This window comes from Parasteatoda tepidariorum, chromosome 5, assembly GCF_043381705.1.
Source record: "Parasteatoda tepidariorum isolate YZ-2023 chromosome 5, CAS_Ptep_4.0, whole genome shotgun sequence".
NCBI lineage: Eukaryota > Metazoa > Arthropoda > Arachnida > Araneae > Theridiidae > Parasteatoda > Parasteatoda tepidariorum.
Genome location: NC_092208.1, coordinates 38,645,717 through 38,670,416, shown reverse-complemented (window position 1 = coordinate 38,670,416; position 24,700 = coordinate 38,645,717). Strand labels below are relative to the sequence as shown.

Here is a 24,700-nt window from a genome sequence, read left to right as displayed (position 1 = left end):
GTGCTAGTAAGAAAGTTCTTATTCTAAACTATGATTGGAAACATTCACTGTTTATAGATTTTTTTGTTATAATGACTTTCGGGAGAATATTTGGCAAAAAATAAATATTTATACTGTTTAAATCTATATTTTTTTTAATGCGTTTTTTTATCAGCAGATCTATTTTATATCTCTGAAAATAAGCAAGCTTTTTTTAATTTTAATTAAAAACAGCCAAAGTGAAATCCTAATTATCATAATTAGGTCTCTGATGCATATCTACAGATATCTTGTTTTTAAAAGTGGACTACTACGTAGTTAATGAACTTAGTCGTTGTGCTGAGTGTTGATGTCATTATCATTGTTGTTGGGAAATGCTTTCTTTTATGCCTCAATTAAAATGAAACTTATTGCAATTTGTCGAACTATTATTGTCTTCTGAGAACGTTTAAATCGTTCCCCGTTCGGAAATTTGATCACGAAGTTAAAATAGATTTTTATTAGGTAACAAACTGAGTAAAAATAACCATTGTTAATGATGACAAGATGAGGCTACAATGAACATTTTTCACTATACCATTTTCCATCCAATTAGTATATTTAATTGTGAAATTTAAATTTTTTTTTATTAAAATAAATTGGCTTGATAAGTTTTCTAATAGATTTTAATTTTTGGATTTTCATTGCATACTACATCTTTGTAATTATTTGTTGCATTAACTGTAGTGATATTACAAAAAATTGGAAATATTACAAACAAGAAATTGTTGATTTTAGGTTCGATTTTATCTTAATACTATATTATTATAAATTTTTGTTATAAAAATAATTTAAACCAGTCTTGTTTCTGTTCAGTTTATTTTTATTACACTTTTAGAATACGGATTATTTTTTATTATTGATAAATTGAATTAGAATTACTATTGGAGAAAATTACACGATTTTCATATTCAGTAATCACTGACAGTCCTGTTCCTCTTATTTTTCTCATTATTTTTTTAGATTATGTATTATTATGTATTATTGGTTAATTGATTTAAAATTTCAATTGGAGAAAACTACGCAACTTTTGTTTTCAGTAATCACAGACAGTAACTGATGACTGGATTGCCTAAAAAGCATTTCACAAGATTATTTAGCGTTTGGGTTAATAATTTTATGTTGGATGAGGATATGAAGCATCATAGGAAAAATAAAGTTAATCATGTTTCTTATGAAAAACATCAGTTAAAAATTATGAAAATCATCAATTAATCAATTAAAAAACTAAATTTTGTTATTCTTTTTTGGTTAGTTTTTTTTTCTCAGTAAGATAGATATTAGATATAAAAATTATTCTATTTTGGGCTTTTTCTGAAAATATTGGTTTTAACGAAACTAGCAAAATATAACGTAGTACATTTGAGATAAACTCAACTTTTTAAGGGTCTGCTTTGGATTCCGCAACTCTGACGCATCTTTCTGGATTTTTTTTTGTTGTTTCTTTTTTCTTTCCGTTTTTCATAAGATTTGGTTTATAACACTGCTATATTTCTTTACTTTTACTGCGTAACATCATTAGAGTTGATCGCAGTGTAGCCCGTTCTGGCTGTCATGCATTTTGAATTTACAGTCGGCCACTCAGTTATAACTATCCCATTTTATTAATGATGTACAATGGCCATCACAACTTATTAATAATTTTGTGTTTCTAAACTAAATTGCTTTTTTGAAAGTAAACTAAGTGGTGAAAACTGGAAAATGTCCTTATTTATAAGCTTAATATTGCCCCACGACATGAATTGACGGTCTTGCAATTGAAAAAACAAAATAAGTGCTTCATGACCAATTTCGAGAAAAGTGACTCGGCAGCTGTTTTCTTTCTATAATTGCTAATGTTATTAATGCTAAAATTGAAATTTAAAAAACTGATAAAACCAAATTGTTCATTTTTTTGTTGCTATAAATGAAGTAGCTTATATAAAAATGCCAAATATATAAAAATCTCAATTTTGAATTTTTTGTCGCTTACTTTGATTTTTTTTATATTTGTACTGCGGAATGCACGGAAGCGTGCTGCAAGTGGCACGCAAACCTTTCCCCAACTGTAAAAATGATTTTTACAACGTTTTTCTTTCTCCCCCCCCCTTTCTTTCTCTCCTTCTTTTTTTTTTTTTTTTTTTTTTTTTTTTTTTTTTTAAAGAAAGCTTACTACTCGTCTTTTTTTCCAGTTTTGGAATGGATGTACTTTATTATTGCTGCTTCATAATGAATTTAGTTAAAAACAAGTAGTGTTCATCATGGTGAACATCTTAACTTTAACTTAGTCACCGAGTATCGAAAAATTAGTGAAAATCACAATGTGCGTATAAGTTTTACTTCTTAATTATTTGTGTTTGTAAAATTATTGTTAATTTTTTTTTTAAATGACTATGATAATTTTATGTCTGCAACTATAAATTGCTTATTGAAAACTAATTTCCATAATTATTTTAATATAATTTAATATTTATTTCAATTAATCTATTAATCGAAAGAATTTTGTAATATGTTAAAAATAAATACATGGTTTTAAATTTCTGATCTTATTATTTTGTAACTTTTAGCAATGTAAAATTTTTTATTGCGAATTTTAATTTATTGGAGTGACATATTTGAGATTTTTTAACTAAAAGTGCTCAATGTTAGCCATCGTTGCTCTGCGCTATAACTCCTGTAATTTAATATCAGAGTCGGCTAAATATAGTCAAAGCAAATACGTTTTGTATTTATTTTGAAATGAAAGCAGCATTTGTCTTGTGTTGTGTATGCTAGAACAGGTGTTCATACGCACCTGGAAAAAATTTTTAAGTGGTCGTAAAATATGTATAAAATTCTTTTTACATTATGTTTGTAGCTACCAGAATATTTATGAAATTTTATTTTGATAGTGGAAGTTAATATTAAAAACATTTCAGCTTCAATTGTGACTATTTTGATACTAGATATTCATTTTACCCCGGTGCATGTTACTTTATGTGCAGTTACCCTGTAGAAACTGATACATTTCGTAAATGCTGTTTCTAACTATTTGATATGGAATATTCATTGAACATATTTTTCATAATTTTTATTAATTTGCTGTTTCTAACTCTTTGAATATTCATTAAACATATTTTTCATAATTTTTATTAATTTGCTGTTTCTAACTCTTTGACGCGGAATATTCATTAAACTTATTTTTCATAATTTTTATTAATTTAGGTCGAAACAAGGGAAAAATATTACATATAGCATTTTTAATAATTTATGGTTATGAAATACTGTATGAATCAACGGCGACTTTTCATACAGTATTTCATAACCGGAGTTAAAGGTAAAATATTTCAAGCAAGGCTCACTTTGTTCCAATTTCCAGTTGTTTAGATCCGAGAAACAGTTATTCATCATTGATTTTTTTTAAAAATAATTTTTTTTATCATTGAAATTTTTTACATTGATAAATTTTTGAATATGAATAAAAATGAATTTTTTAAAACTCTTTTTAGATTTTATATATTAATACAAATATAATTTCGATAACCTAACAGATTTTTTTAGTAACTCTTAGGCTGCTTTTTTTTTATAATAGAAAAAATATCGAAAAATATTTTTGCTTGTATGAAAAAAATATGTAAAAGGGACATCTGTGTCCCATCTGCGTCAAAGGGTTAATCCAAAACAAATTTTGATTATATTATTTGAAATCCGCATTTATGTTCTCGCTCTGGTATTCTGGAAATAAAAAGATGTATCAAATAGTTTCTGAAATCATAGGTAACGTTTCTCTTAACCATTTACCCAGACAATCTAAATTTAGTAACTCTTTAGGATAATAATGATTCCATGGAATAATGTAAGAAATAAAAGTTTTGATTATTCTTATTTAGCTAACACGACATTTATTTATTCATCATTGTTGTTTGCCGTGAAAAAAAAAGAAGGAAAAAGAAACGTGATTCTTTACCTAATGCTTATACAACATCATGCATCCGTAAAGAGAAACTTGATGTTGACCTAATTTTACGGCCAGTTTTATTACGCTAGACTAATCTTCTTGCTTTAAACTACTTTTTCAACTTGTTGCTTGAAAATATAAAACTTAAAAGAGTTTTATGATGCTATTTATGCATCACTGAGGCTGTTCACGGCTTCTATGTTGACGGTTTTTAAAATTTAGAAATACTACATATTTTTTTCTGTATTAAAAAGTCGTTATCTATCTCTGTTAAGGTTTTCAATCTTACATTATATTTTGATTAGCTGCACGGAAACAGGGCACTTAAGAACGGGAAATTATAAAGTAAGATGTAGAGCATTATATAATGAAAAATATTTAACTGTGGTTAAAAAGTACCGTACGGGAAGCTTTAGCGTGCAATAAAGCAGCTGAATAGCTGATATTTGTTGTGTTATATTGTCAAGGCTCCCTGTTGTCTCCAATCGGTCCTTACAAGCAAAAACTTACTTTCAATATCTATTGATAGAGCCATGTGGTTCAGGGGATAGTGTTTGCTCTGTCCTATTAGGGGACACACGTTCGAATTCTAGCGGTAGCTGGTTGATAATATTTCTGCTCCCGACTCCCAGTGACTGCACTGCTGTCGTAAAATATCTTCAATGGTAGACTGATCATAGGTTAGTCCAGGGGTCTGTTTAGAAGAAATTTGGGTCCGTTAACGGATCATTCACAAATATCTTTTCATAAAAACGGACCCTTCACAAAATATTTAAACTTTTCCCAGGGGGAAAAAAATAAAAGAAAGATGGATGTAAATGAATTTTTGTCTTCGGCAGACGCTTCTTCCATTATTCGTCCGAAATGAATATGCTGCGTTCAGCAGTGTAGGATAAATACCAAATGTTGCATCTCTAATTTATAAGTAGCAATTGCTGTTTATTTTTGAAAATTTAATTTTTTAAAAATTATATTTTTACAGTGTTGAGCGTAATCATGTATCTATTTACAATTTAAAACTCATTGAAAAAGGTTTTTGCAATAACAGGACTCTATTTGCAAAAATTCATAAAAGCAGGACCCTGGTAGAAAGAATGTGACTTAACGTTTATTTTACATTCACAAATTACGAGTAATTTTTTCACAATTTTACAAAAGCAGGACCTATCACAAAATGTCGGCGAAACTGTGCAAGATTTTCACGGTTTTCCTCTCCCATGTAAAGAAAATGCGGGTTAGTTCCATTAAAAAGTCCTCCACGCAGAAGGCTAGATTTTTCTAATGTTTGCTCTTGGAGTTCCTTTGTCTTCTGGGTTGAGTTCAGAATTAAAAGGTTACGGATTTGAACATTGACAGTCGTGAACTTATAATTGGGTCGGCTGTTCAATGCCAAGAATAATAGAAAAATAATTGGGTCGCCTGTTTATCGTTAATATAATATAAAAATTATATATCGATAGTTAGAATGGAACATTAAAATAATATATCGATTGTTAGAGTGGATAGAACGTTCGCCTTCCAGTTATGTGACCCAGGTTTGGATCTCAGCCGTGGCTAGTGTTGGCGCGCATGCGCGTCAGCGCCCCAACCGGCAGAAGATTTTGTAACTTCCACAATGACAGACGGCTCTCATGTAGCTCCGTCTAATTAAAAATAATTCTCTGAAATCGCTTTAGCGATAATTAAAAAAGATTAAATAAAATCATCTCTTTTTAAGAAAGAGTGGTCCGTCTTATAAAATTTTTTCTATTCAGCTAGTTTATACGAATTCTGCTCTTTACTCGCACCAACCATAGTGCTGACATGAAATATCCTCTGTGGTAGACTGTTCATGAATTGAAATCTCCTTAACATTAGGCTAACCGTGGCAGGTTTTTAGTGGTTTTCCTCGCAATGTACTCATACATAATTACTATTATCAATAAAATCTGAGTTTGTTACTTACAAGATTATAGACAATATTAATCCGAATATTACGTATCGCAGTATAAACAGTGCTTAAAGATTAGGTTTACTGCGAGTATAAATCGTCTGCAACACTAATGATAAGAAATATTTGTTAATTTTACAAAAGGAATAGTTCAGAATACCATCGTGAAAGTATAATGAAAGGGTAAGAAAAAATTTAAAACCATGAGTCCGTTTTTCGAAGGCTAGTAGTCGCATGAAATGATGCTTTTTTTGCGAATAATATGCTATTTCAATAACTACCGTGAGTTAGCAACAGTTATTCATGACTGTTAGGTTAATTTAAGATAATATTCAGCACTCTCTATATATTTTCTTAAAATGGCGCATAGCGTCAATACGGAGGAAATTCACAGGTTTGAGAAAATGAAAAGCGTTTGTGGTTTAATTTTTTAACTTTTAGAAACTTACTCCAATGCTGCATTATCTGGGCTCATAAAAATTTGCAAAAAAATGAGAAGGCATTTGTTTTGATAATATTCATCTAGGTAGGAAAATGTTGCCAAATTTGCGGTTTTTAAAAAAAGTTAACTTATAAAATGTTTTGGTTTCTTGTCCGTTCTAATCCTAAGATCCTGCCGTAAAGATTCTAATAAATCTTTACGGTAAGATTGCATAGTTTAAAATTGTAGTTTTGTTTAAGTATAAGACGCTTAAATTGTGCCTTTTTTAATATTCTTGGCGAAAGAGCATTGATAAACCATGTTAAAATTATAAAAGAATCATAAAAAATGCTTTATTATTTATCAGAGATTTCGCTTTAACATAATTTAGTTCATTTGTTAATTTAAATGTAAATAGCTATTTTATGGCAATACCAATAAAAGCTTTTGTATGGTTAAAGGAGGTCAAACTATAAAATGTATTAAGACGTTCCTTCGGTTTTTATTTCATTTTATATTTTTATACTGTGATAATAATTTATGTGACTTCAACAGTGTAAAGAAAATTATCATATAACTTTTTTGGTAACTTCAAGGTTAACAACAAGGAGATTGCCATAGGAATTGTGGCGCGTCAACAGGAAGAACATTTTAATTGGTTTTCCTAATTTCTTATTCTAGTCGTTGCCTTATACGATCCAGTTTTTGTTTATCTGGATAGCTGTGATTTAGTTAAAATGAAGAGTATGCTAATTTACTTTTTGTCTTAATTTTTGTAGCTAGGGAAACTTATCTCATGACCTGTTTTCTTTATCATATTTTAATTACATGAGGCGAAACATAATTTTCGTTATCTTAATTTAATATAAAATTATTAAATTCGTATAAATGAATGTTTTATAATCTCGTCTTACCATTTTGCCATCTTGCTTTTTTTTTTGTGTTGAAAACATTTATATTCCGTTATATCGTCTATTGTTATTGCTGCGTGGGCCTAAAGAGGTTATAACAACTGACTTCAGTATTCTGAAGTATTTTTACATTTTTTCTGTGATTGCAAAATCTGATTTCCGATATCTCTATTTTTCAACTCTTTTATAGTTTCGATCTATAACGTGCTTCTTTAAGTATAATTGATCAAGAATTAAATGTAATAAAAAATATTATCAATTAACTAAATGCATAATAATAAAAAATATATCAGATAAAAAAATTGTGTTAAAGTTTATTTCAAAAACTATTTTTGGATTGTGTTTTCTACATTTATCTTTCAAATACAATGTGAGCGAAAGTGCAATTTTAATGAAGATAAATTGAATAACTTCTGTCTGCTAACCTTGGGCATGAAGGGAATAGGATATTTCATATCTCTTGTGGACAATGCAGAATATGTATATTTTTTTTTTAACTTAAATTTAAAATGTCCTCAGATCTAGGTTTTTGTAGACGTCAAAATGGAAGAAACAATTTTTGCGAATTTTAGATTTGTTGCAATAGTAGCGAATCAAATATTTTATTATTTATGCTTTGATTAAAAGTAAATGAAAATCTTGGAATCGTGCCGCGGTAGCTTTGCATGTGTGTTGGAAACCTTGCATGTATCTTGGAAACCTTGCATTAGATGGAAAATATTTAAGTTTTGATTTCATTATGATCAAGTTCATACTGAAGAACGTTCTTCTGTAACTCTTTTTTTTCTTTCCAAAAGTTTTGACCTTTTGACAGTAGAGCCCTCTAATAACTAATAAATAAATAAAAAATTTAAAATAAAGGGTTAGTTTATGCTGTGGATTTGAAGATTAAACAGTTTAAAATACATTGATAATTGAAAATATCGCTGCCATATTTTTGTTTATTTATGTTCATTTTGTGTCAATGTTATGATGATGTTCATCATTCTAAAGTTCAGTCTTCATTTTGTTATATATCCATAAATATTATTAAATCAAGATAGGCTGTGTGAATTTGATAGTGTTTTTGAAATATATTTTTATATTGTGCGTTTGTGTGACAAGATGATACATATTACGGCTTTGCCGAGTGAAAATGAAAATATATGTAAAAAAATATGATAATAAATAAATAAATGAAAATAATAATGTCTTCAATAGCATGCCAATTTGAAAATAGTGTTTGAAATTAATGTTAGTAAGTTATTTCAAAAACATTATATAGTCCAAATGTAAGATTAATTTTTAAAAAAAAAACATTTTATCAATGCTTATCAAATATTTACACTGTGTCTCTGTATAAAATTAAAGCGTAAAGGGCATAAATTAGTTCTCCATTATCGGCTCATTCTTATTGTCTGGAAATTCACGTGATATTATCCAGTTTTCTCACAAAAAATCCAGATTTCTTTGGTTGTACTCAGTCTAAGAATAGTAAAAGTTATAACGGTATTGTTTAACTGTAAAACAAATTTTTTTTAGCCTTAATTATTTATTATCTAAATGTTTGAATGGAACTAATTACTTTTGATAAGTAGTTGCGCACTGAATATTGCACCGTGAAATGGGTTCGTCCGTTGTCTGCAAAGTATTCGAAGATCAGCTCTTAAGTAAATTTTATTTTCTATGCATACAATATCTATCTCCCATGTTTATAAAATGTTAACTTCTTTTAACAGTGGTAGAAAAATGTAAATAGAATATTTTTAGCGTGACAAAATCACTTTTAAAGAGGATGGTATGTAAAAATTGCTACAAATAGAGTAAATGTCACTCACCGTGAATAGTAGGTTATGACACGAGCATTGTAATTGTTTGATGTGACCTATTTTATTTTTATGTTGTTCAGTAGCTCATGACAAAGAGATCTATTAATTAACTTTCTACGTTGTAGTAATCTTTGCGTTTTTTTTTCAGTCTTTGATATATTGATCGGATAAGTATTTTTTCACGCATAGTAATCCTCCACGCATTTTTTATTTTAAATCTAGAATCCGAAGCCTTAAATAACCTTTTGTGACTCGAGATTTACATGATGGAATAAACTGCGATTTTACTTTGATGCTTATAACCGAGGGAAAAAAAAACTCGTAAATGCGATAAAATATGTAAAAAGATCAATTATTGAACATGGGTAACGTTTTTGGTTAGTTTTATGATTGATTGATTAAATAAATGGTTGAAAAAAGCAGTTTAAAGAATTTTAATGATTTCTTAAAATCTATCCACATAACAATTACAAAATACAGAGAAACAGAACAACGAATCAGTTTTTTGTCCATTCTTCTGTCGACAGAGGGCGCTATTTGTGTTGTGGGAAAAGAGACAAGAGTGCTGCCTATTTCGGCAGAATTATTTATTACAGTTGTAATTATTACATAAAAAGTGATAATTTTCAACTTTTTACATTTTCAGCATATTGTAGAAGATATTTATCGCTTATTTATTCACATTTTGGTCATAATACAAAATCCACTAGATTTACAGATTTATGGCACACAAATATCTTATTTTTTAAAAGTTGCTTACAGGGAAGTTCTTACCTTTCTTAAAGCTTTTTAATAAACTCCGACCAACGAGGATTAATCCTGTTTTATTTTTACTTAGACAATAGCATTGTAAAATCATATTAAAAAAAGCCTATAATATAAAATTGTACCAAGTGTTGTCCAATATATTGGACATATCAGGAGGAGGAAGTGGTTATCTTCTGTTTGCCTCCGGTGTTGCGAACGATCAACCGTGTGTTGCAGCTTAAAAAATTTAAAATATTATTTTAAGAGGTTGACTGTGTGCAAATGAAAAATAAATTAAAATGAATTAAAAAGGTCCGCCACCTGTCTGAAGAAAAACTAATGAAAAAAATTATCCTGGCTGGGCGTATGTCTTTTTTTCTTTCTTTTTCCTATTTTTCCATCTTGTTATCATTGATCCTCTTGTCTGAGAACATTAATCTATTTGCTGATCCAAGTAGATTCTAACTCACATCTATTGACATATCCTATCTCCTAGCTATTTTTTTTCTCGTGTACACAATTGAGATATTTCTCGACTTTCTTTACGAATCTTTATTGATTCAACTGATTTTACATTAAAATGATCCAGCTGAAACTCCTCTGCTCGAACACATTTTTTAAAAAAAAACTTTTGAAAATAAATGTTTAAAATTTTTTTAAAGTTTTTTTTCACTATGTATTACTATATTTTCGGATATCTTCCTTTCTTCAATGTTAACAGTTATACAACTGTGAAGGTAAGCTGGTAATTTCTTTTTTTAGCGTGACATTTCATAATTTTGCCGAAGTCTATTTTTTGTTTTGTGACTGTTGAATTTTGTTACTGTCTTAAACGGACTTGAGTTGGAACTTACGTACAGTTATACTTGTTTGTGACGAGCCCCGATTTTTTAATAAATAGTTCTTTTAATTAATTTGATTAGAGCTTCTATAAAGCCCTGTTATTACGTGCATTAATTGGATTTTTTTTAAATTGATTTTATTTTTGTTGCAAGAAAAAAGTATTTGACTGCAGGTCGAAATTTCATTCCCTTCGAAAGGATTTTAAGCACCCTGTTTGTTCATTTTTGTCAAAAATAGTGAACTGTTAAACAATGAAAAATAACAATGTGAAGTTCCCCATATGTCTTGCTATGAATTACTATAATTGTAGTTTCTATAGTTAATAGAAGATGTCGCCGTGATAGAATAAGTAGTTTTTATACCTACTGTTGCTCTTGTATCTGCATTTTTCTGTCAAAATGTTATCAAAATGCAGAATTTGATGGTGATGGGGTTAAAACAATCTAACAGCCGACATCCACAACCGATCCCATGGTGTGATATTGCAAACTGTTCTGGAAGAAATAGTTGAAACGTTGGAAATATAGTATATCTCAACAATTTGGTGCGAAGTGCCATTGACCGATTCATCGAGTTTTTGGATCTTGTATTAAATGTTATAAAATTGAAGTAAACTGGAGGGAAAAGCGGGCTATCAGTAGTCATAATATTTAAATACAGTGAAATAAAAAATAAACAATTTGCAAGTAAAAGTAATTTACATAAATAATGAAACATTGAGAAATAAGATGTATAAAAATAATACAATAATAAGAACAAAATTAATTTTTACATATTTAAAAAGATTTTTTTAATAAAATCTACTGGTCTTAGTTATGAAACTACGGAAAACCTTCTCTAATGAGTGTGGAATTCCATTGCTTGTCCTGCGATTGGCACATTCAAATCATAATTTTGGTGAAAGGAGTGGAACTTTTTGTAACTGTGTTCATGTGCTTGAAATACCCTTATAATAAATGATTGTTATAATGATACTTTTTATAACAAATTATGATTTGTGATGTCTTGTACATGAAGCTTATTTTCCATGTCGTTGGAAAGGTAAATAAAAGATATTCTTTTTTAAACCTTGGTTTTTAAATATGGAGAGTAACAAAATGTAATATTGTTAATATTAGGATAAAAAAGGGTTAAAAGATCGTAACGCTCCTACATCGTAATAACATCGTTCTAAACATCGTAAGGCTCCAACGTGTTTATTTATTTTTATTTTATTGCAAAACTATTCTTAATTTTTGGAGATTTAGCAATTTAATTCATTTTTTTTTAAAAATCTGGGTTCAACACATGCTTTGAAAAAAGCTGTTAATGATTAATAAATGTTAAATTTAATGAATTTGACCTTCCTTATCGTCACTTTGTTCTGATTTCAGTCCTTTTGATAAAAATACATTTAAAACAACAAAATGTGCTTTAGATGTATCTAATATGTTTTAAAGCACATTTTTCAGTTAATAATTTTAGCTATATATGATAGTAAGAATGATAAAAATCACAGTAGACACATTTTAAACGCAAAAAAAAACAAAAAAAAAACGGTATACCTGGTTAATTTGAAAGGAAATGAAAAAAACTGTATCTCATCTAAGTATTTAAATTTAGGTAAATGTTAATTTAGCTTTTGTATTATTTTAGGGCAATTTGTAACGTAAAAATAATTTTTTTTTAATATGAGTTAACAAAAAAGTTTTTTGAACTGGCTTGTTATTCAATAAAGTTACCGTTCTTTTTAGCACAAAAAAAAAAACTGTACTGCTTTATTTTGCGGTTGAATTGTGTAAGTAAATATAGAGTTATGAATATTTTCCGAAAGAAATGTATTTTTTTAGGCATTCACGTTTACTATGTTTTTGGAGTAATATATTAAAAAAAAAACAATGTTGTATAACAAACAATGTTGTATACAAAAACTAATATAGATGAGAACGAAGAATGACCCCTCCTCCCGGCAACTTCTCTGGAAGAGGTTAAGAAAAGGTTTTGAAAACGAATGAATAAATAAAATAAGTCGAAGCATATAATTAAATTATTAAAAAAAAGGGAAGAGTTTAGTTATTAAGGAAAAGAGTTATTAAAACACTTGAACGGAAAAAAGATAGAAGAGAAAAAAACGCACGTACAAAAAAAAAAAAAAAAAAAAAAAAAAAAAAAAAAAAAAAANAAAAAAAAAAAAAAAAAAAAAAAAAAAAAAAATATCTATACTATATACTATATTTCAGATTCAGAATAAGAAAACCAAAGCTCCTGGCAATATCGGTATAAAAAAAAAATTTACGAATCATATGTAGGCTTAAATGGAGATGCGTTAAATTTTATTTTCATTAAATTGCATTGTGGAGTCTCAAACACATTAAAAATTTCAATTAATTAATATATTTTAGTTTGATTGTTAATATTTTTTGCCCACTAGTCGCCAACCCTTTGCAGTTGTATTTTGTTGATTTCTATTAAATAGGAATTGGTGGCAGAACGCTGCCATACAACGGTTAATAGTTAAATAAGTTTTTTTAGCCTTATTATCCGTACATTTTTTTTATGTGGTTGTGTGAAAGGATTGTTTATCTATCTGACTTCGATCACGCATGAAATGGTATCATTCTCGAAATTAGATGGGGAGTATCTGAATCCAATTAGAACCGCTCCATTTCTTTACGTTAGGTCTCTATATTTTGTTCCAATGATGCGTTTTGAGATCGTATGAATAACGATAATTTGTCTAGTGGAAAAAAAATAATCCAAGTGTTTTTTCTCTTTTAACGAGGAAAATTATTTAAATATTTGTAATGTTTCAAAATGACTTATTTTATCCTGTTTTATGTTAGAATAATTAATCGTTTTAAAATTTATTTTTATTTCTCTTTTAATTAGGTAATTGTGTCAAAATTACATCTTTTTTATCAAATTTTTTTTTTTATCAACCCTACTTTATTTTGTAAATCTGAATTATATCTGAATATCTAAATCAGCGGTGACTAGTTTATACGAATTTTGTAGCATCTATTTTTTATATCTGAAATTTATGAAATTGGAGTAAATTGTTGCACATGTATATTTCCGTGTTTTTAGTAAATTAAAAAAATAATTAGAGATAATTTAAGTTTAACTGGCAAATTACTGGAAATATTATTTGAAATTTTTTAAAAGCAAAAGAAGAAAGGAAAAAAAAAGAGTTTATAAATTATTGAGAATATAAGCTGATTTTGTGCATAAATATGAACAAGAGTGTACGTTAGTTAAAAATATCTTAGAACTAAGTTCAGTTTCTAAGAGCCGGTATGTGATAGAATGGAAAGTAACGTAATTGTTATAATTTAATTTTTATAAAAATTTATAAAATTTATTTTTGTAAAATTTTCTAATGACCATTTTTTTAAAACTTTTACACTGTTATCTAAAATTTTAAACAATATATTCAACAATAATCAGAGCACAGTAAATTAAAATTAAAACGGAACTAAGTACGTGCGATGAGATCCAACTACGTTAGACTTAAAGAATGTTCTGTCGGGTATTATGTTTTGATTTTTTTTTTTGTCGAAAATATTTCAAGTTGAATTAAAAAATATTTTACCACAGTATTAAGCGCCAGCCATGATATTTTCAGTTATCGGGCACCCGGCATGTACCCTTAATGATGCACCAATATATTTCTTTTTTATGTGTTGATGCTGATCACGGTAAGTTTTGTAGATACCTTTGATTAAGAATACATTAAGTTTTTATACCATAAAACGCATTTATATAATCTGAATATTGAGAGCTCTATCATATGAATATGAGTCCTATGATTAGTTGAATTATTAGATGTCATTCATATGATTTTTATATTCTAATTTTTCGAATTTAGTGTATTTTATTACATTAAAAAAATAGTAATATATAAAATGCAAATTTCCTTGTTCTTCTGGTTGAGATTGAATCTGTTTTTTTGTTTTAACACCAAAAAAATTTCTAATAACTTTTTTTTTTTTTTTTGCAATATGCTATACTATAAGTTGTATTCTAGTTGCAAAATTAGGCGATGACATTAAAAATGCTGTGATTTGTGCTCCTATCCAGTGATCTTTTCACACTTGAACGATTTTTTTTTCTCTAATGAAAAAATAAAACCCGGTAAAATTGGTACTTGGCGGGCTTACCCATTTATAGCTTAGCTTACTCGTAAAAGAACAGTTGCTAACGTAAACAAATGCCAAGTTTCAATATCCAATCAGGATCTAGATATCCTTATTACTTCACTTGCAAATATCCGATTACTGGTATGAGTTGAAGTATGTCTGAGTGAAATTTTGGTATTATTTTAAATAAATTTCGTGAAGGACATACACCGGATACGATTACGTTCATTATAATAAAATATTTGTTATGTAAACACTTTTTTTAATCTACTAAATTAATTTTTTTATGACTGATAAAATAATCTGCAGTAAAATTTACATTCAAACTATCATATACAGAGTTTTGATATGTGGCAATGATGTCATCAACTGAGATAGCAAATAATGTCACTATATTTATGTGATTAGATCACCTTCCTTTTTTTGCTGTTTAATTATGAATCATTCTTTTAAATTATTTATGTGCCCCGGTTTTGATTACGTAGCCATCATTTGAAATAATTTCTCTGATGACTAAACGCTTTTGTTTTTCCTCTTTAAAGACATTTAATATAGCCGTTTTAAAGAGTTTTCAAAATAAGTAGAAAATTTGAGAAATAGATTTGTGCGCAATTATAAACATGAAATATTTTTTTTTCCTTTCCCCCGCCAAATGGTTGTTGGCGCGTTGTGACGTGCTTGATATTACAAAATATCAAACTGTTGTATAATTTTTTTTTTTTTTTTTTTTTTTTTTTTTTTTTTTTTAATGTGTGCTATAATCAATCTTGCTTTTTTTATGTGCCTTAATTCAGGAAGAAAATTTATTTCAATTAGGCGAAATTTAAAATTTCTGCTAGCTATTGATTACAAAAATATTTTTGGAACTATGAAACAGAAAATATCCATTTTTAAAATGAACGAAATAAAAGTCAAATTTGATTTATGTTATGAATATTGAATGATATGTTACATTTTTAAATTTTTTTTTTCTCTCTTAGAACATAAATACTCCTATTTGTATTTGAGAATTGCTATGGTTGTCCAAGGATAGCCTGTTTCAATAATATTTTATTCTGAACCTTCTTGTCTTTTGAGGATGGTTCAGTTTAAAGTTACATTATAAAACACTCTTTTTATTTCTTCATTTGTAGCTATCATCAATTTGGTTGCATCGTTTATTCTCTTTCCTTAGAATAAAACTTTTGTTATTTTACATCGATGCAAATTGTTTTGTAACAATAATTATAATGCTTTTTTTTTTATTTTTGGTTTCTAAATGGTTCTATAAAAGAGACTGTTAAACAGCTATGGATTTTTCCTAATTTGTGTATATTATAAGCGACATTGAAAGAACTGTAAAATAACTGTTTTTAAATAAGAAGATTCACGATTTTTTTTTATTTCTTTTTTTTTTTTCAATTTATGAACAACTGTTTATCAGTAGAAATTTTTTTCCAGCCTTGAGGATCCTTGTTTCGTCTCTTGGAAAAAAAACGCATTTATTTGTTCGTGATTAAATTCGAAATAATCTCTGATTATAAATTTTTGCATAATTTTGAATGTACGAAATTAATTTGTTTATATATTTCTATAATTGTTAATTGTGTCTTGTTGAGTTTAAATTAAAGAAAAATAATTTGGCAATGATTTAAAAGTTTCACAATGATTTGTTGCAAAGCGCTTTAACCAAATAATCCCCCCGTCCCACTTTCAATTAAAAGTTATGCTGATTAGAAAGAAATTTCAAAATATTTTTATAAAATGCGAATGATTTTCCTTATCGAACTTTTATGAGTATTTTTAGATAAACAAACATGAAATCTATCAAAACAATATTTTTTCTCTTAATTCCTCGTTGATTAAATTAAAAGCATTAAAAATAGTAACTAAGCAGATTAATTTTAAATATTTACTAAGCAGACTTTACGCGTCGCGTAATATATGAAATGATTTAAATTTATCATCTAACTTTTTTTTATCACAAAACATCAAACACTATAATGTCAATATTTTCAAAATTAATTATCTTACATTTTTAAAAATTAAATTTATGTTTGGTTGGTGTCTCGTATTTGTATTTGAGTGCTTTACATACCAGGGATCTGTTTAGAAGAAATTTGGGTCCGTTAACGGACCCTTCACAAAATATCTTTTCATAAAAACGGACCCTTCACAAAATATTTTAACTTAAAAACGGACCCTTCACAAAATGATTTTTCTTTTAATCGTTTATTATTATTTTGTTAATCGAATAAACCCTTTCCAGGACAGAAAACAAGAAAGATGGATGTAAACGAATTAAGTTTTGTCTTCGGCAGACGATTCTTCCATTATTCGTCCGAAATTAATATTCTGCGTTCAGCAGTATAGGCTAAATACCAAATATTTGTATGTTGCATCTCTAATTTAGAAGCAGCAATTGTTGTTTATTTTTTAAAATTTAATTTTTTTAATTATAATTTTACAGTGTTGAGCATAATCTTGTATGTCTTTACAATTTAAAAACTCCTTGAAATTTTTTTTTTGCAATAACGGACCCTATTTGCACAAATTCATAAAAGCGGACCCTGGTTGAAAGAATGTGAGTAATTTTTTCACAATTTCACAAAAAACGGACTTTTCACAAAATGTCTGGACAGACCCCTGCATACATATTCCAGATACTGATTGATTTAATTTTTTGTCCATTGTTTCACGAAAGTTTTTTTAAAAAAAAATGCTATTCTTTAAAGTTTTTTTCCCCCCTAAACACAATTTTCCTTATTCAATTATGCTTCAGCGACATTTCGAATAACTTTTGTAACCTAGCATCCAAAATCAAAGCGTCGTATTAAGTTTTTATGAGTGGTTTTTTTATTCACAGAGAAATCATGGTCACGTGAGCCGCTTTTCATTGTGATGGTGCAATGATTTAATTATTTAATGTCTTTAACTACCGTTTCATTCGTGCGTCGTTTTTCTTCGAACAGGATGACGAGATCTTGCCGTGTTCGAAGTCAAACGATTTCAAATTAGTGTCGCTGAAAGCTGAAGTTTTTACCGGGAAAGCGGGACATGTAACGTCACAACTCCGTATGACACCATTTCATCACCGTTACGCCATATCCCTTCGTTTTACCAAAACAGGCTAAAGAAGTGAGATTTGAAGCGTATAGTTGTCCAATTTCTAAAGGTTGTTCTTTTGGTTGCAATTGAATAGTGGGTGGAGGCTTTTTATTTTTGTCAGCGATATTATCTTATTCGATTGGGTGATTGTTGCATGTTGAGTTGAGACGACCTGTTCGACGTAGATTGTTTTGAATATGCATGGTTACTTAAATTTGCTTTAAGCATACTGAAAACAGCTCGTGACTTTTCTTTAAAGCTTATGAAGTTTCAAAAATCTTTTTGTTTTTTGATATTTTTCTGAATCCTGTACAATCAGTTTTCTCATTTACATGGTTTGATGACCAAAACTTAATTTCGAGTGTCAATTAGTATAATGCCAAAATAAATAAATAACGATAGTAATGAAAGACAATTAATATGCGTCTTGAAGAAAAAAATGCACTAAATGGCAAAAGGGTAAAAGGAAAAAATTATTTAGTTATAGTTGCCAACTCAGCTGGATTTTCAAGTAGGCTACCAGATTTTGTCAGTTTCGCTTTGTCTACTGGTTTAGTTTAAAAAAAAAAATTTTTTTTTAAACAGATTTCTGAAAATTCTCTAAAATTTAGTAAGTTTCCTAAAAAAACGCTATTCAAATAGAATTTTAACGCATTTTATTGCTTACTCGAATATTTAAATAAGTTTTACTAATAAATTATGAAGCAATCCTCATTTATAGTAATCGGTTTAAAGCTTTTTATCAGAAAAGTTCTAGAATTTTCTAAATTTTCAGTTTAATTTTATTCAGAATTCTCGTTCCAAATTAATTAAATCCTTAATGATTTAGAATGAATTTAAATGTCTGAAATAAATTAAATTTTGATTACTATTCGAAATTATGTGTAAACATAAAAATATTTCGATTTAAAGCTCATTTTTTGTCAATCATAAATTGAAAACATTGCAGACAATTAATAGTTTATTAATGTAATAGAATTATTGTATTTGGATGACTTAAAAAATACCTAAAATTTCATATGTGTAGAATATTTACTAAATTGTGGGACTATATTGTTTTGTAAAATCGAATGTGGCAGCATGTTTAATGAAAGGACAGTTTCTTTTTTTATAAATTTTAGAAGTAAGCGTTTACCTAAAGTTAGTTTAATCTAATTGTATATTTGACAAATTCATTATACTACTAATATATACTATAGTACTATATGTATATATACTATAGATAGTGGTGGTCTAAAAATGAGATATGGGTGTTCTTTAGTGATGGTTCACCCAGGGTTCTATTGATCGAATGTTTACGAAATCTGTAAAAAATAAGTCGAAATTAGAATAAAAATCTTACATGCACAAAAATTAGTACAATACAGTTAGTTTCATAAGTCTGAAAATCTTGAAATATCTTGAAAATTCTGTGTCATAATATTAGGGCTGGGATGAGGCTCATAAAAGACTGAAAGATCTTTCAAAATCCTTTGTAATAGAAAATATAGTTTTTAAAAATTTTATTTTTAAATGAAGTAAAAATTGAAGTTACGTGTAGTCAAGATTTTAAAAATCTAACTACCTTTTAAATTTGCTATTCTGAATTGCATTTAATTGCACTGAAATCCAGTTTTGTAAGATATTTGTCAGGATATACAGGCTAAAAACTTAAATACATTAACTGCCTTAATAAGCTTTGCAGGATTAAATACATTTTGTAGTTGTAAGTTTGTTTTAATTGTCATGGAAATAACTGTAATATACCAATACTCTAAATTATTGTTTTATTTATTTTGTTAATCAATGTATCAGAATCTTTTCCGCTCTGAACAGGATACCTTTTCTGTTTCCTAATTCGGAATTTTGTCAGTTTGTTATTAAAATTGTGTCTTGGCTAAGTAAAGTGGCTAAGATTTACTTGATAATATCACTTACTGCATTCCTATTTTCAATGGAATATTAAACATAAATAAGTAAACTAATCACATGTGCAAACTTGGGCGATAGTTAAGAAGCTTTTCTTAGTAGTAGCATCATTGTTTTAAAGCATAAATCTTAATTTCAAAAGATAAATCTTAAATTGTTTTACCTACCTTGACAAAAAAATATATACATAAGATATATTTTTTTGATAAATTGGCTTTTTAAGTATTTAGAAAGTAACTTAATTTTTGAGAAATTTTTATACTAACACTTTATACATGTTTCTAACTGACTGTACAAATTGGCAGCTATGTATTCATTATTTTATATTCTCACATTGTTAATGTACAAAACAGTGTGTCCATAAAGTTGTGTACTCCTTTGTTTCAGGAATTTCTTCTAAACCGTATTATCATTAACCAAAACTAGGGTCAAAATACAGGATAATGTGGCATGCCTACTCTTCAATTTAATATTAGAAAAAGTGATAAGAGATTCCAACATTAACATCAGGGGAAATATTTTTAATAAATCTGTGCAACTGTTGGCCTTTGCTGATGACATAGACATTATTGCTAGAACACTTATAGCACTAGAACAGGCTTTTATTTCTTTAGAAAAAGCGGCTTTCAACACTTTATTAAAGGACAAAGAATAAAATGGGCAGTCCACGTTATCAGAATGGACTAAGATCGTACCGCAAAAAGAGTTCTCAATGCCGGACCAGTTGGCACGCGAAAAAGAGGCAGGTCGAATTTGAGATGGATAGATGGCCTAGAAAAGACCTTTTGGTCTTAAAAACTAAAAACTGGAAAACACTAGCAGGAAAAAGGCTAGCCTGGGAAAAACTCTTTGAGAAGGCCAAAGCCCATCCTGGGCTGTCGGATGATGATTATTATTATTTTATAACATCTTTCCCACTGATTGTACAAAGTGGTAGCTATGTATTCATTGCTATTTATTCACATTGTATAACACAGGGTGTCCATAAGGTTCTGTACTTCTTTGCTTCTAAATGTTGACTATTTCTTTTTAAAATTTGTATATCTGTTAATATTAACTATTAGCTATTTAATATAACCATAAACATTCCTTTTTTAAAATATGTGGGATCATTAATAGTTTTTATTTCAAAAACGAGTAACAACTTAGTGGAAATAAAAGTTTGGGTACTTGTCATCTGACATTGAAGTAGTTATCTTTGTATAATTATAATTTTTTTCTGAAAATAAAATTTTTTATTTTGCATATTGGTTTAATCATCTTGCAATATAAAGAGTTTAAGTAATTGCTTTAAATGCTTTTCGTTTTGATTCCAGTTTTCATTATCATTAATAGTTTTTATTTCAAAAACGAGTAACAACTTAGTGGAAATAAAAGTTTGGGTACTTGTCATCTGACATTGAAGTAGTTATCTTTGTATAATTATAATTTGTTTCTGAAATTAAAATTTTTTATTTTGCATATTGGTTTAATCATCTTGCAATATAAAGAGTTTAAGTAATTGCTTTAAATGCTTTTCGTTTTGATTCCAGAAAGAAGATAGTTCTAAGTTGGCTCTCTTTTATTGGGCTGATGAAGAACTTACTATGGTTGCTACAGAACTGGATAGTTTTGATGGTCGGACAGATCCAGATAGGTGTTCCATTTTGGTTAGTCAGCTTCGAATATGTCAAGATAAAGTAAGTTGATTACTGTATTTCTCATTCTGAAGTTTAAATTTAACTTTCCTTCAAAGTTTTAGTGAGCAGTTAATAAATATTGTTACAATAATACCATGTTTAGTTTAATTATTTTTTTTATTGTAATCTGTTTGTGAAATTTATCTCAGGATGTGCATTGTTTTCAAAAGCTTAACATCTCTCCTCATATTCCAATTAAATTGTCAAGGGGGATTCTAATTATTTTAATAAATTTGATTTAATTTTCACAAATAAACTAATAAACTGATGTTTATTTTTCTCCTCAGCAGGTATTCTTCAAAACTTGAAATACAATGACGACACCCAATACAAATTTTAGAAATATTTGATATTCTCTATTGATTTTTCTGACAAAATTATACCTACCAATACAATTAAGTAATCAGCATTTTTTTTAAATAGTTTATTATATATTTGTCTGTTTTTAGATTTTTAATACATATTTTTGTTATCAAAAATCAGCAAGGGGAAAAAAGAAAAGAAAAAGAGGGAACAAAAATTAAACCAAAATCTGTGATAGCAAGAGAAGTCTCTTATTTTCCTTATTTCTCTGTATGTTTCTTCTGTTAAATATTTTTTAATTTACCCATTAAATTGATGCATTTTCTAAAAATTTTATAATGATTATGAATTTTAAATTTTTCTTTTAAATAAAATTGAACTTCAAATTGTAATGAGAAATTGTTAAATGTATTTCCCAAACAACTTTTCTCAACTAATCTGCTTTGTTTCTATCTGATTTATAAATTACCTAAGTATAAGAGGGACAACCATTTGATAGTTTTTTTTAGTTATTATGCCCTTCAAAGTCTTTACTACATTTGAGTTGCATATTTTCAAACATAATAACATTTTATAATATATTAATGTTTACTGGAATAATTTGTATTGTATTGTAAGTATAAAACTTTAAATTCTATATTAAGTTTTTACCATTTAATTAACCCTGTACTCAGATCAGGAAAAAACTTGGTTACTTCCTGTGCAGCAGACTCGGTTTTTTTCTGTCATTCAATGGAGAAACCCCACTTGACAGTAATATTTTATACAATTTCTTTCGAGTGACTCCATGGTTAAACTCTCATGGTTTTTTAAAGAGTAAAATATCTGAACTTTTGTTATATTTTTGTTTTTTATATTTTTGAAAAACTTTCCTTTCAAAATAATTTTGATGTTTAATTATTTTTATTTCTCTTAAGGCTTTTCATGTTTTTATCAGGATATATTTTTATGTATGTTCTAAGTTTATATGTAACTGAACATTGAATTTTGCACCTCTTTTTTTCTTCTAAGGTTTTCTTTTATTTCTTCTAGGTTAACTTCGAAATTTTATTTTTGTTGAATAGAAAATTATAATATATTGGCATGTTTCCTTGTTTGATTGCTTCTAACTTTTACTCTGTCTTATAGGTATTAAGCATTTGCAATGATATAATGGATGAAGCAATTCCTGATATAAGGGCAAATAGGGATTTCCGTGCTAAATTTCCTGATGATGTTCTTCATGAAAATCTTGCTGGTCAACTTTGGTTTGGAGCAGAAGTAATTTCTTAGTTATTTTTATTCCCTTTTGACTGTATGTAAATAATTTTTAAATAATAAAAAATGTTCTGATCATACAAACATCAAATAAGCTTTATATGTTTAAAATAAATGGCAAAAGGTATTTTACTTTTAGTATATTACTAAAAATTATTCATTTGACTATTTAGGAGAAGAACCCTTTACAAATTGTCATAAAAACAGACCATTTGCAAAATTCACCTTTGAAAAATAGAACTGATGGCATCATTAATCATTGCTCTGAACATAGTATGAGGGGAGTAGAATAATTTCAGAATGGACAACTTTTGTTGTTTTTCTCAATTATAAAAATGGCACCATGTTTTTACTCATTGCCGAAAACAGGAACCTGATTGAAAGAACTAGATTTAATGCTAATTGTAGATTTAAAAAATTGTTTGTTTTTCATAAAAGGACCTTTTGCAAAAAGTCTGGATCGGTCTCTGACAGGGTTGGTATTTTGCTCAGAAGGTTTTTTATTCACTATTTCATCCTGAAGACTGGAAGAACTGCATACTTGCCAACTTTTAATCCTTTTGACGATGATTTTTGCCAGTGGTAGTAAAATGGAATTTAAATTAAAATTTTCGGCTGTAACATACGCTGTAATTTTGAGAAGTTTATGTAGGATAAAACAATAGTATTTTATTAATATATGCTTAATTTTTTAAAAAATAGTGGTGGTCAGAAATATTATAAATTAAGTTTATAAATGCAAGGAATATATAGAAGACATACATTTTACTACCACTTTAAATATAGGAATAAAAGTTGGCAGGTATGGAACTGTGCAGAATTGAAAAAAAAAAAAATGAATAAGACCAATACAAATGTTTAGAAGTAGTAGAAGAATAGGTTAAATTTAATACATTTAGTACCAGGAAGTAAAAAAATATTCACATTACTTTAAAAATAATTTTTTATGCAGAATTTTTAAAATTTATATCATATTTAAGAATTTATTTGAATATCCATACATAACAACAGTATTTGATTTAATAATATGCTATTTCCAATTGTGAATTCAATATGTGTTTTTTAGTAATGTGTATGTTTATATTACATATATAAGTTACTGATTTAGTAGTATTAATAAAATCTGATTGTCATTTCAGCAGTTCTTCATATTATTAAAAATTAGGATTTACTATACTAATTTCCAAAAAATATCGTAAAATACAGTTTCTTAAGAAATTCATTAAATTATTTTTCTCCCAATTGTTGCTTTCCTACTTCTAAACTACTAGTTAAATAGTAGTACTAAATTAGTACTACTATTAAAACCAGATTGCAATTACAAATTGTTTTAATATTTGATATTTTGTTTTGAAATTTTTTATCTTCCCTTTTTTTCACTTTGTTCGAAAAAACCTATTTCTTCCTGGGCGATATTTTCCATGGGGTTTTTCTTTGTTTATTTTTTCCATTGTTGAAGAAATTTCCCATTCCTGATCTTAAACATTGCTGAAATTTGTAATTCTGTTATTACTATTTTTAGTGATTGGATTCTAATTTTTAGGAACCAGTTCCTGATCAAAAAAGAGTATTTTCCGATAGTTTTGCATACTATTATGCAAAAATAATCAATCTTAGTTGCTTTGAGATTGATTAAAACAATCCAGATTGAATCTCTTTTTCGTTTTTCCCTTTGGATAACATTAAAACTGTTCTTAAATTAAAAATGCTAAATACAAAAACTTTTACAGCATATTAATCAAACTTATTATTTA

At 27.8% G+C, this 24,700-nt stretch overlaps 1 protein-coding gene across 2 annotated transcripts in view; it reads left to right on the top strand.

The window, feature by feature from the left end:
• Positions 1-24,700, top strand: part of LOC107440467 (lateral signaling target protein 2 homolog) — a 65,961-nt gene that overhangs the window by 20,326 nt on the left and 20,935 nt on the right. Inside the window, exons 1-3 of one of the 2 annotated variants that reach the window (XM_043049038.2) lie at positions 10,311-10,488; positions 21,240-21,386; positions 22,818-22,949. In XM_043049038.2, the coding sequence (XP_042904972.2) occupies positions 10,393-10,488; positions 21,240-21,386; positions 22,818-22,949 (375 nt within the window). In that variant the 5' untranslated portion in view covers positions 10,311-10,392. Of the gene's footprint in view, positions 1-10,310; positions 10,489-21,239; positions 21,387-22,817; positions 22,950-24,700 lie in introns of those variants that run through there. The other variant, XM_016053385.3, reaches the window with a different exon arrangement.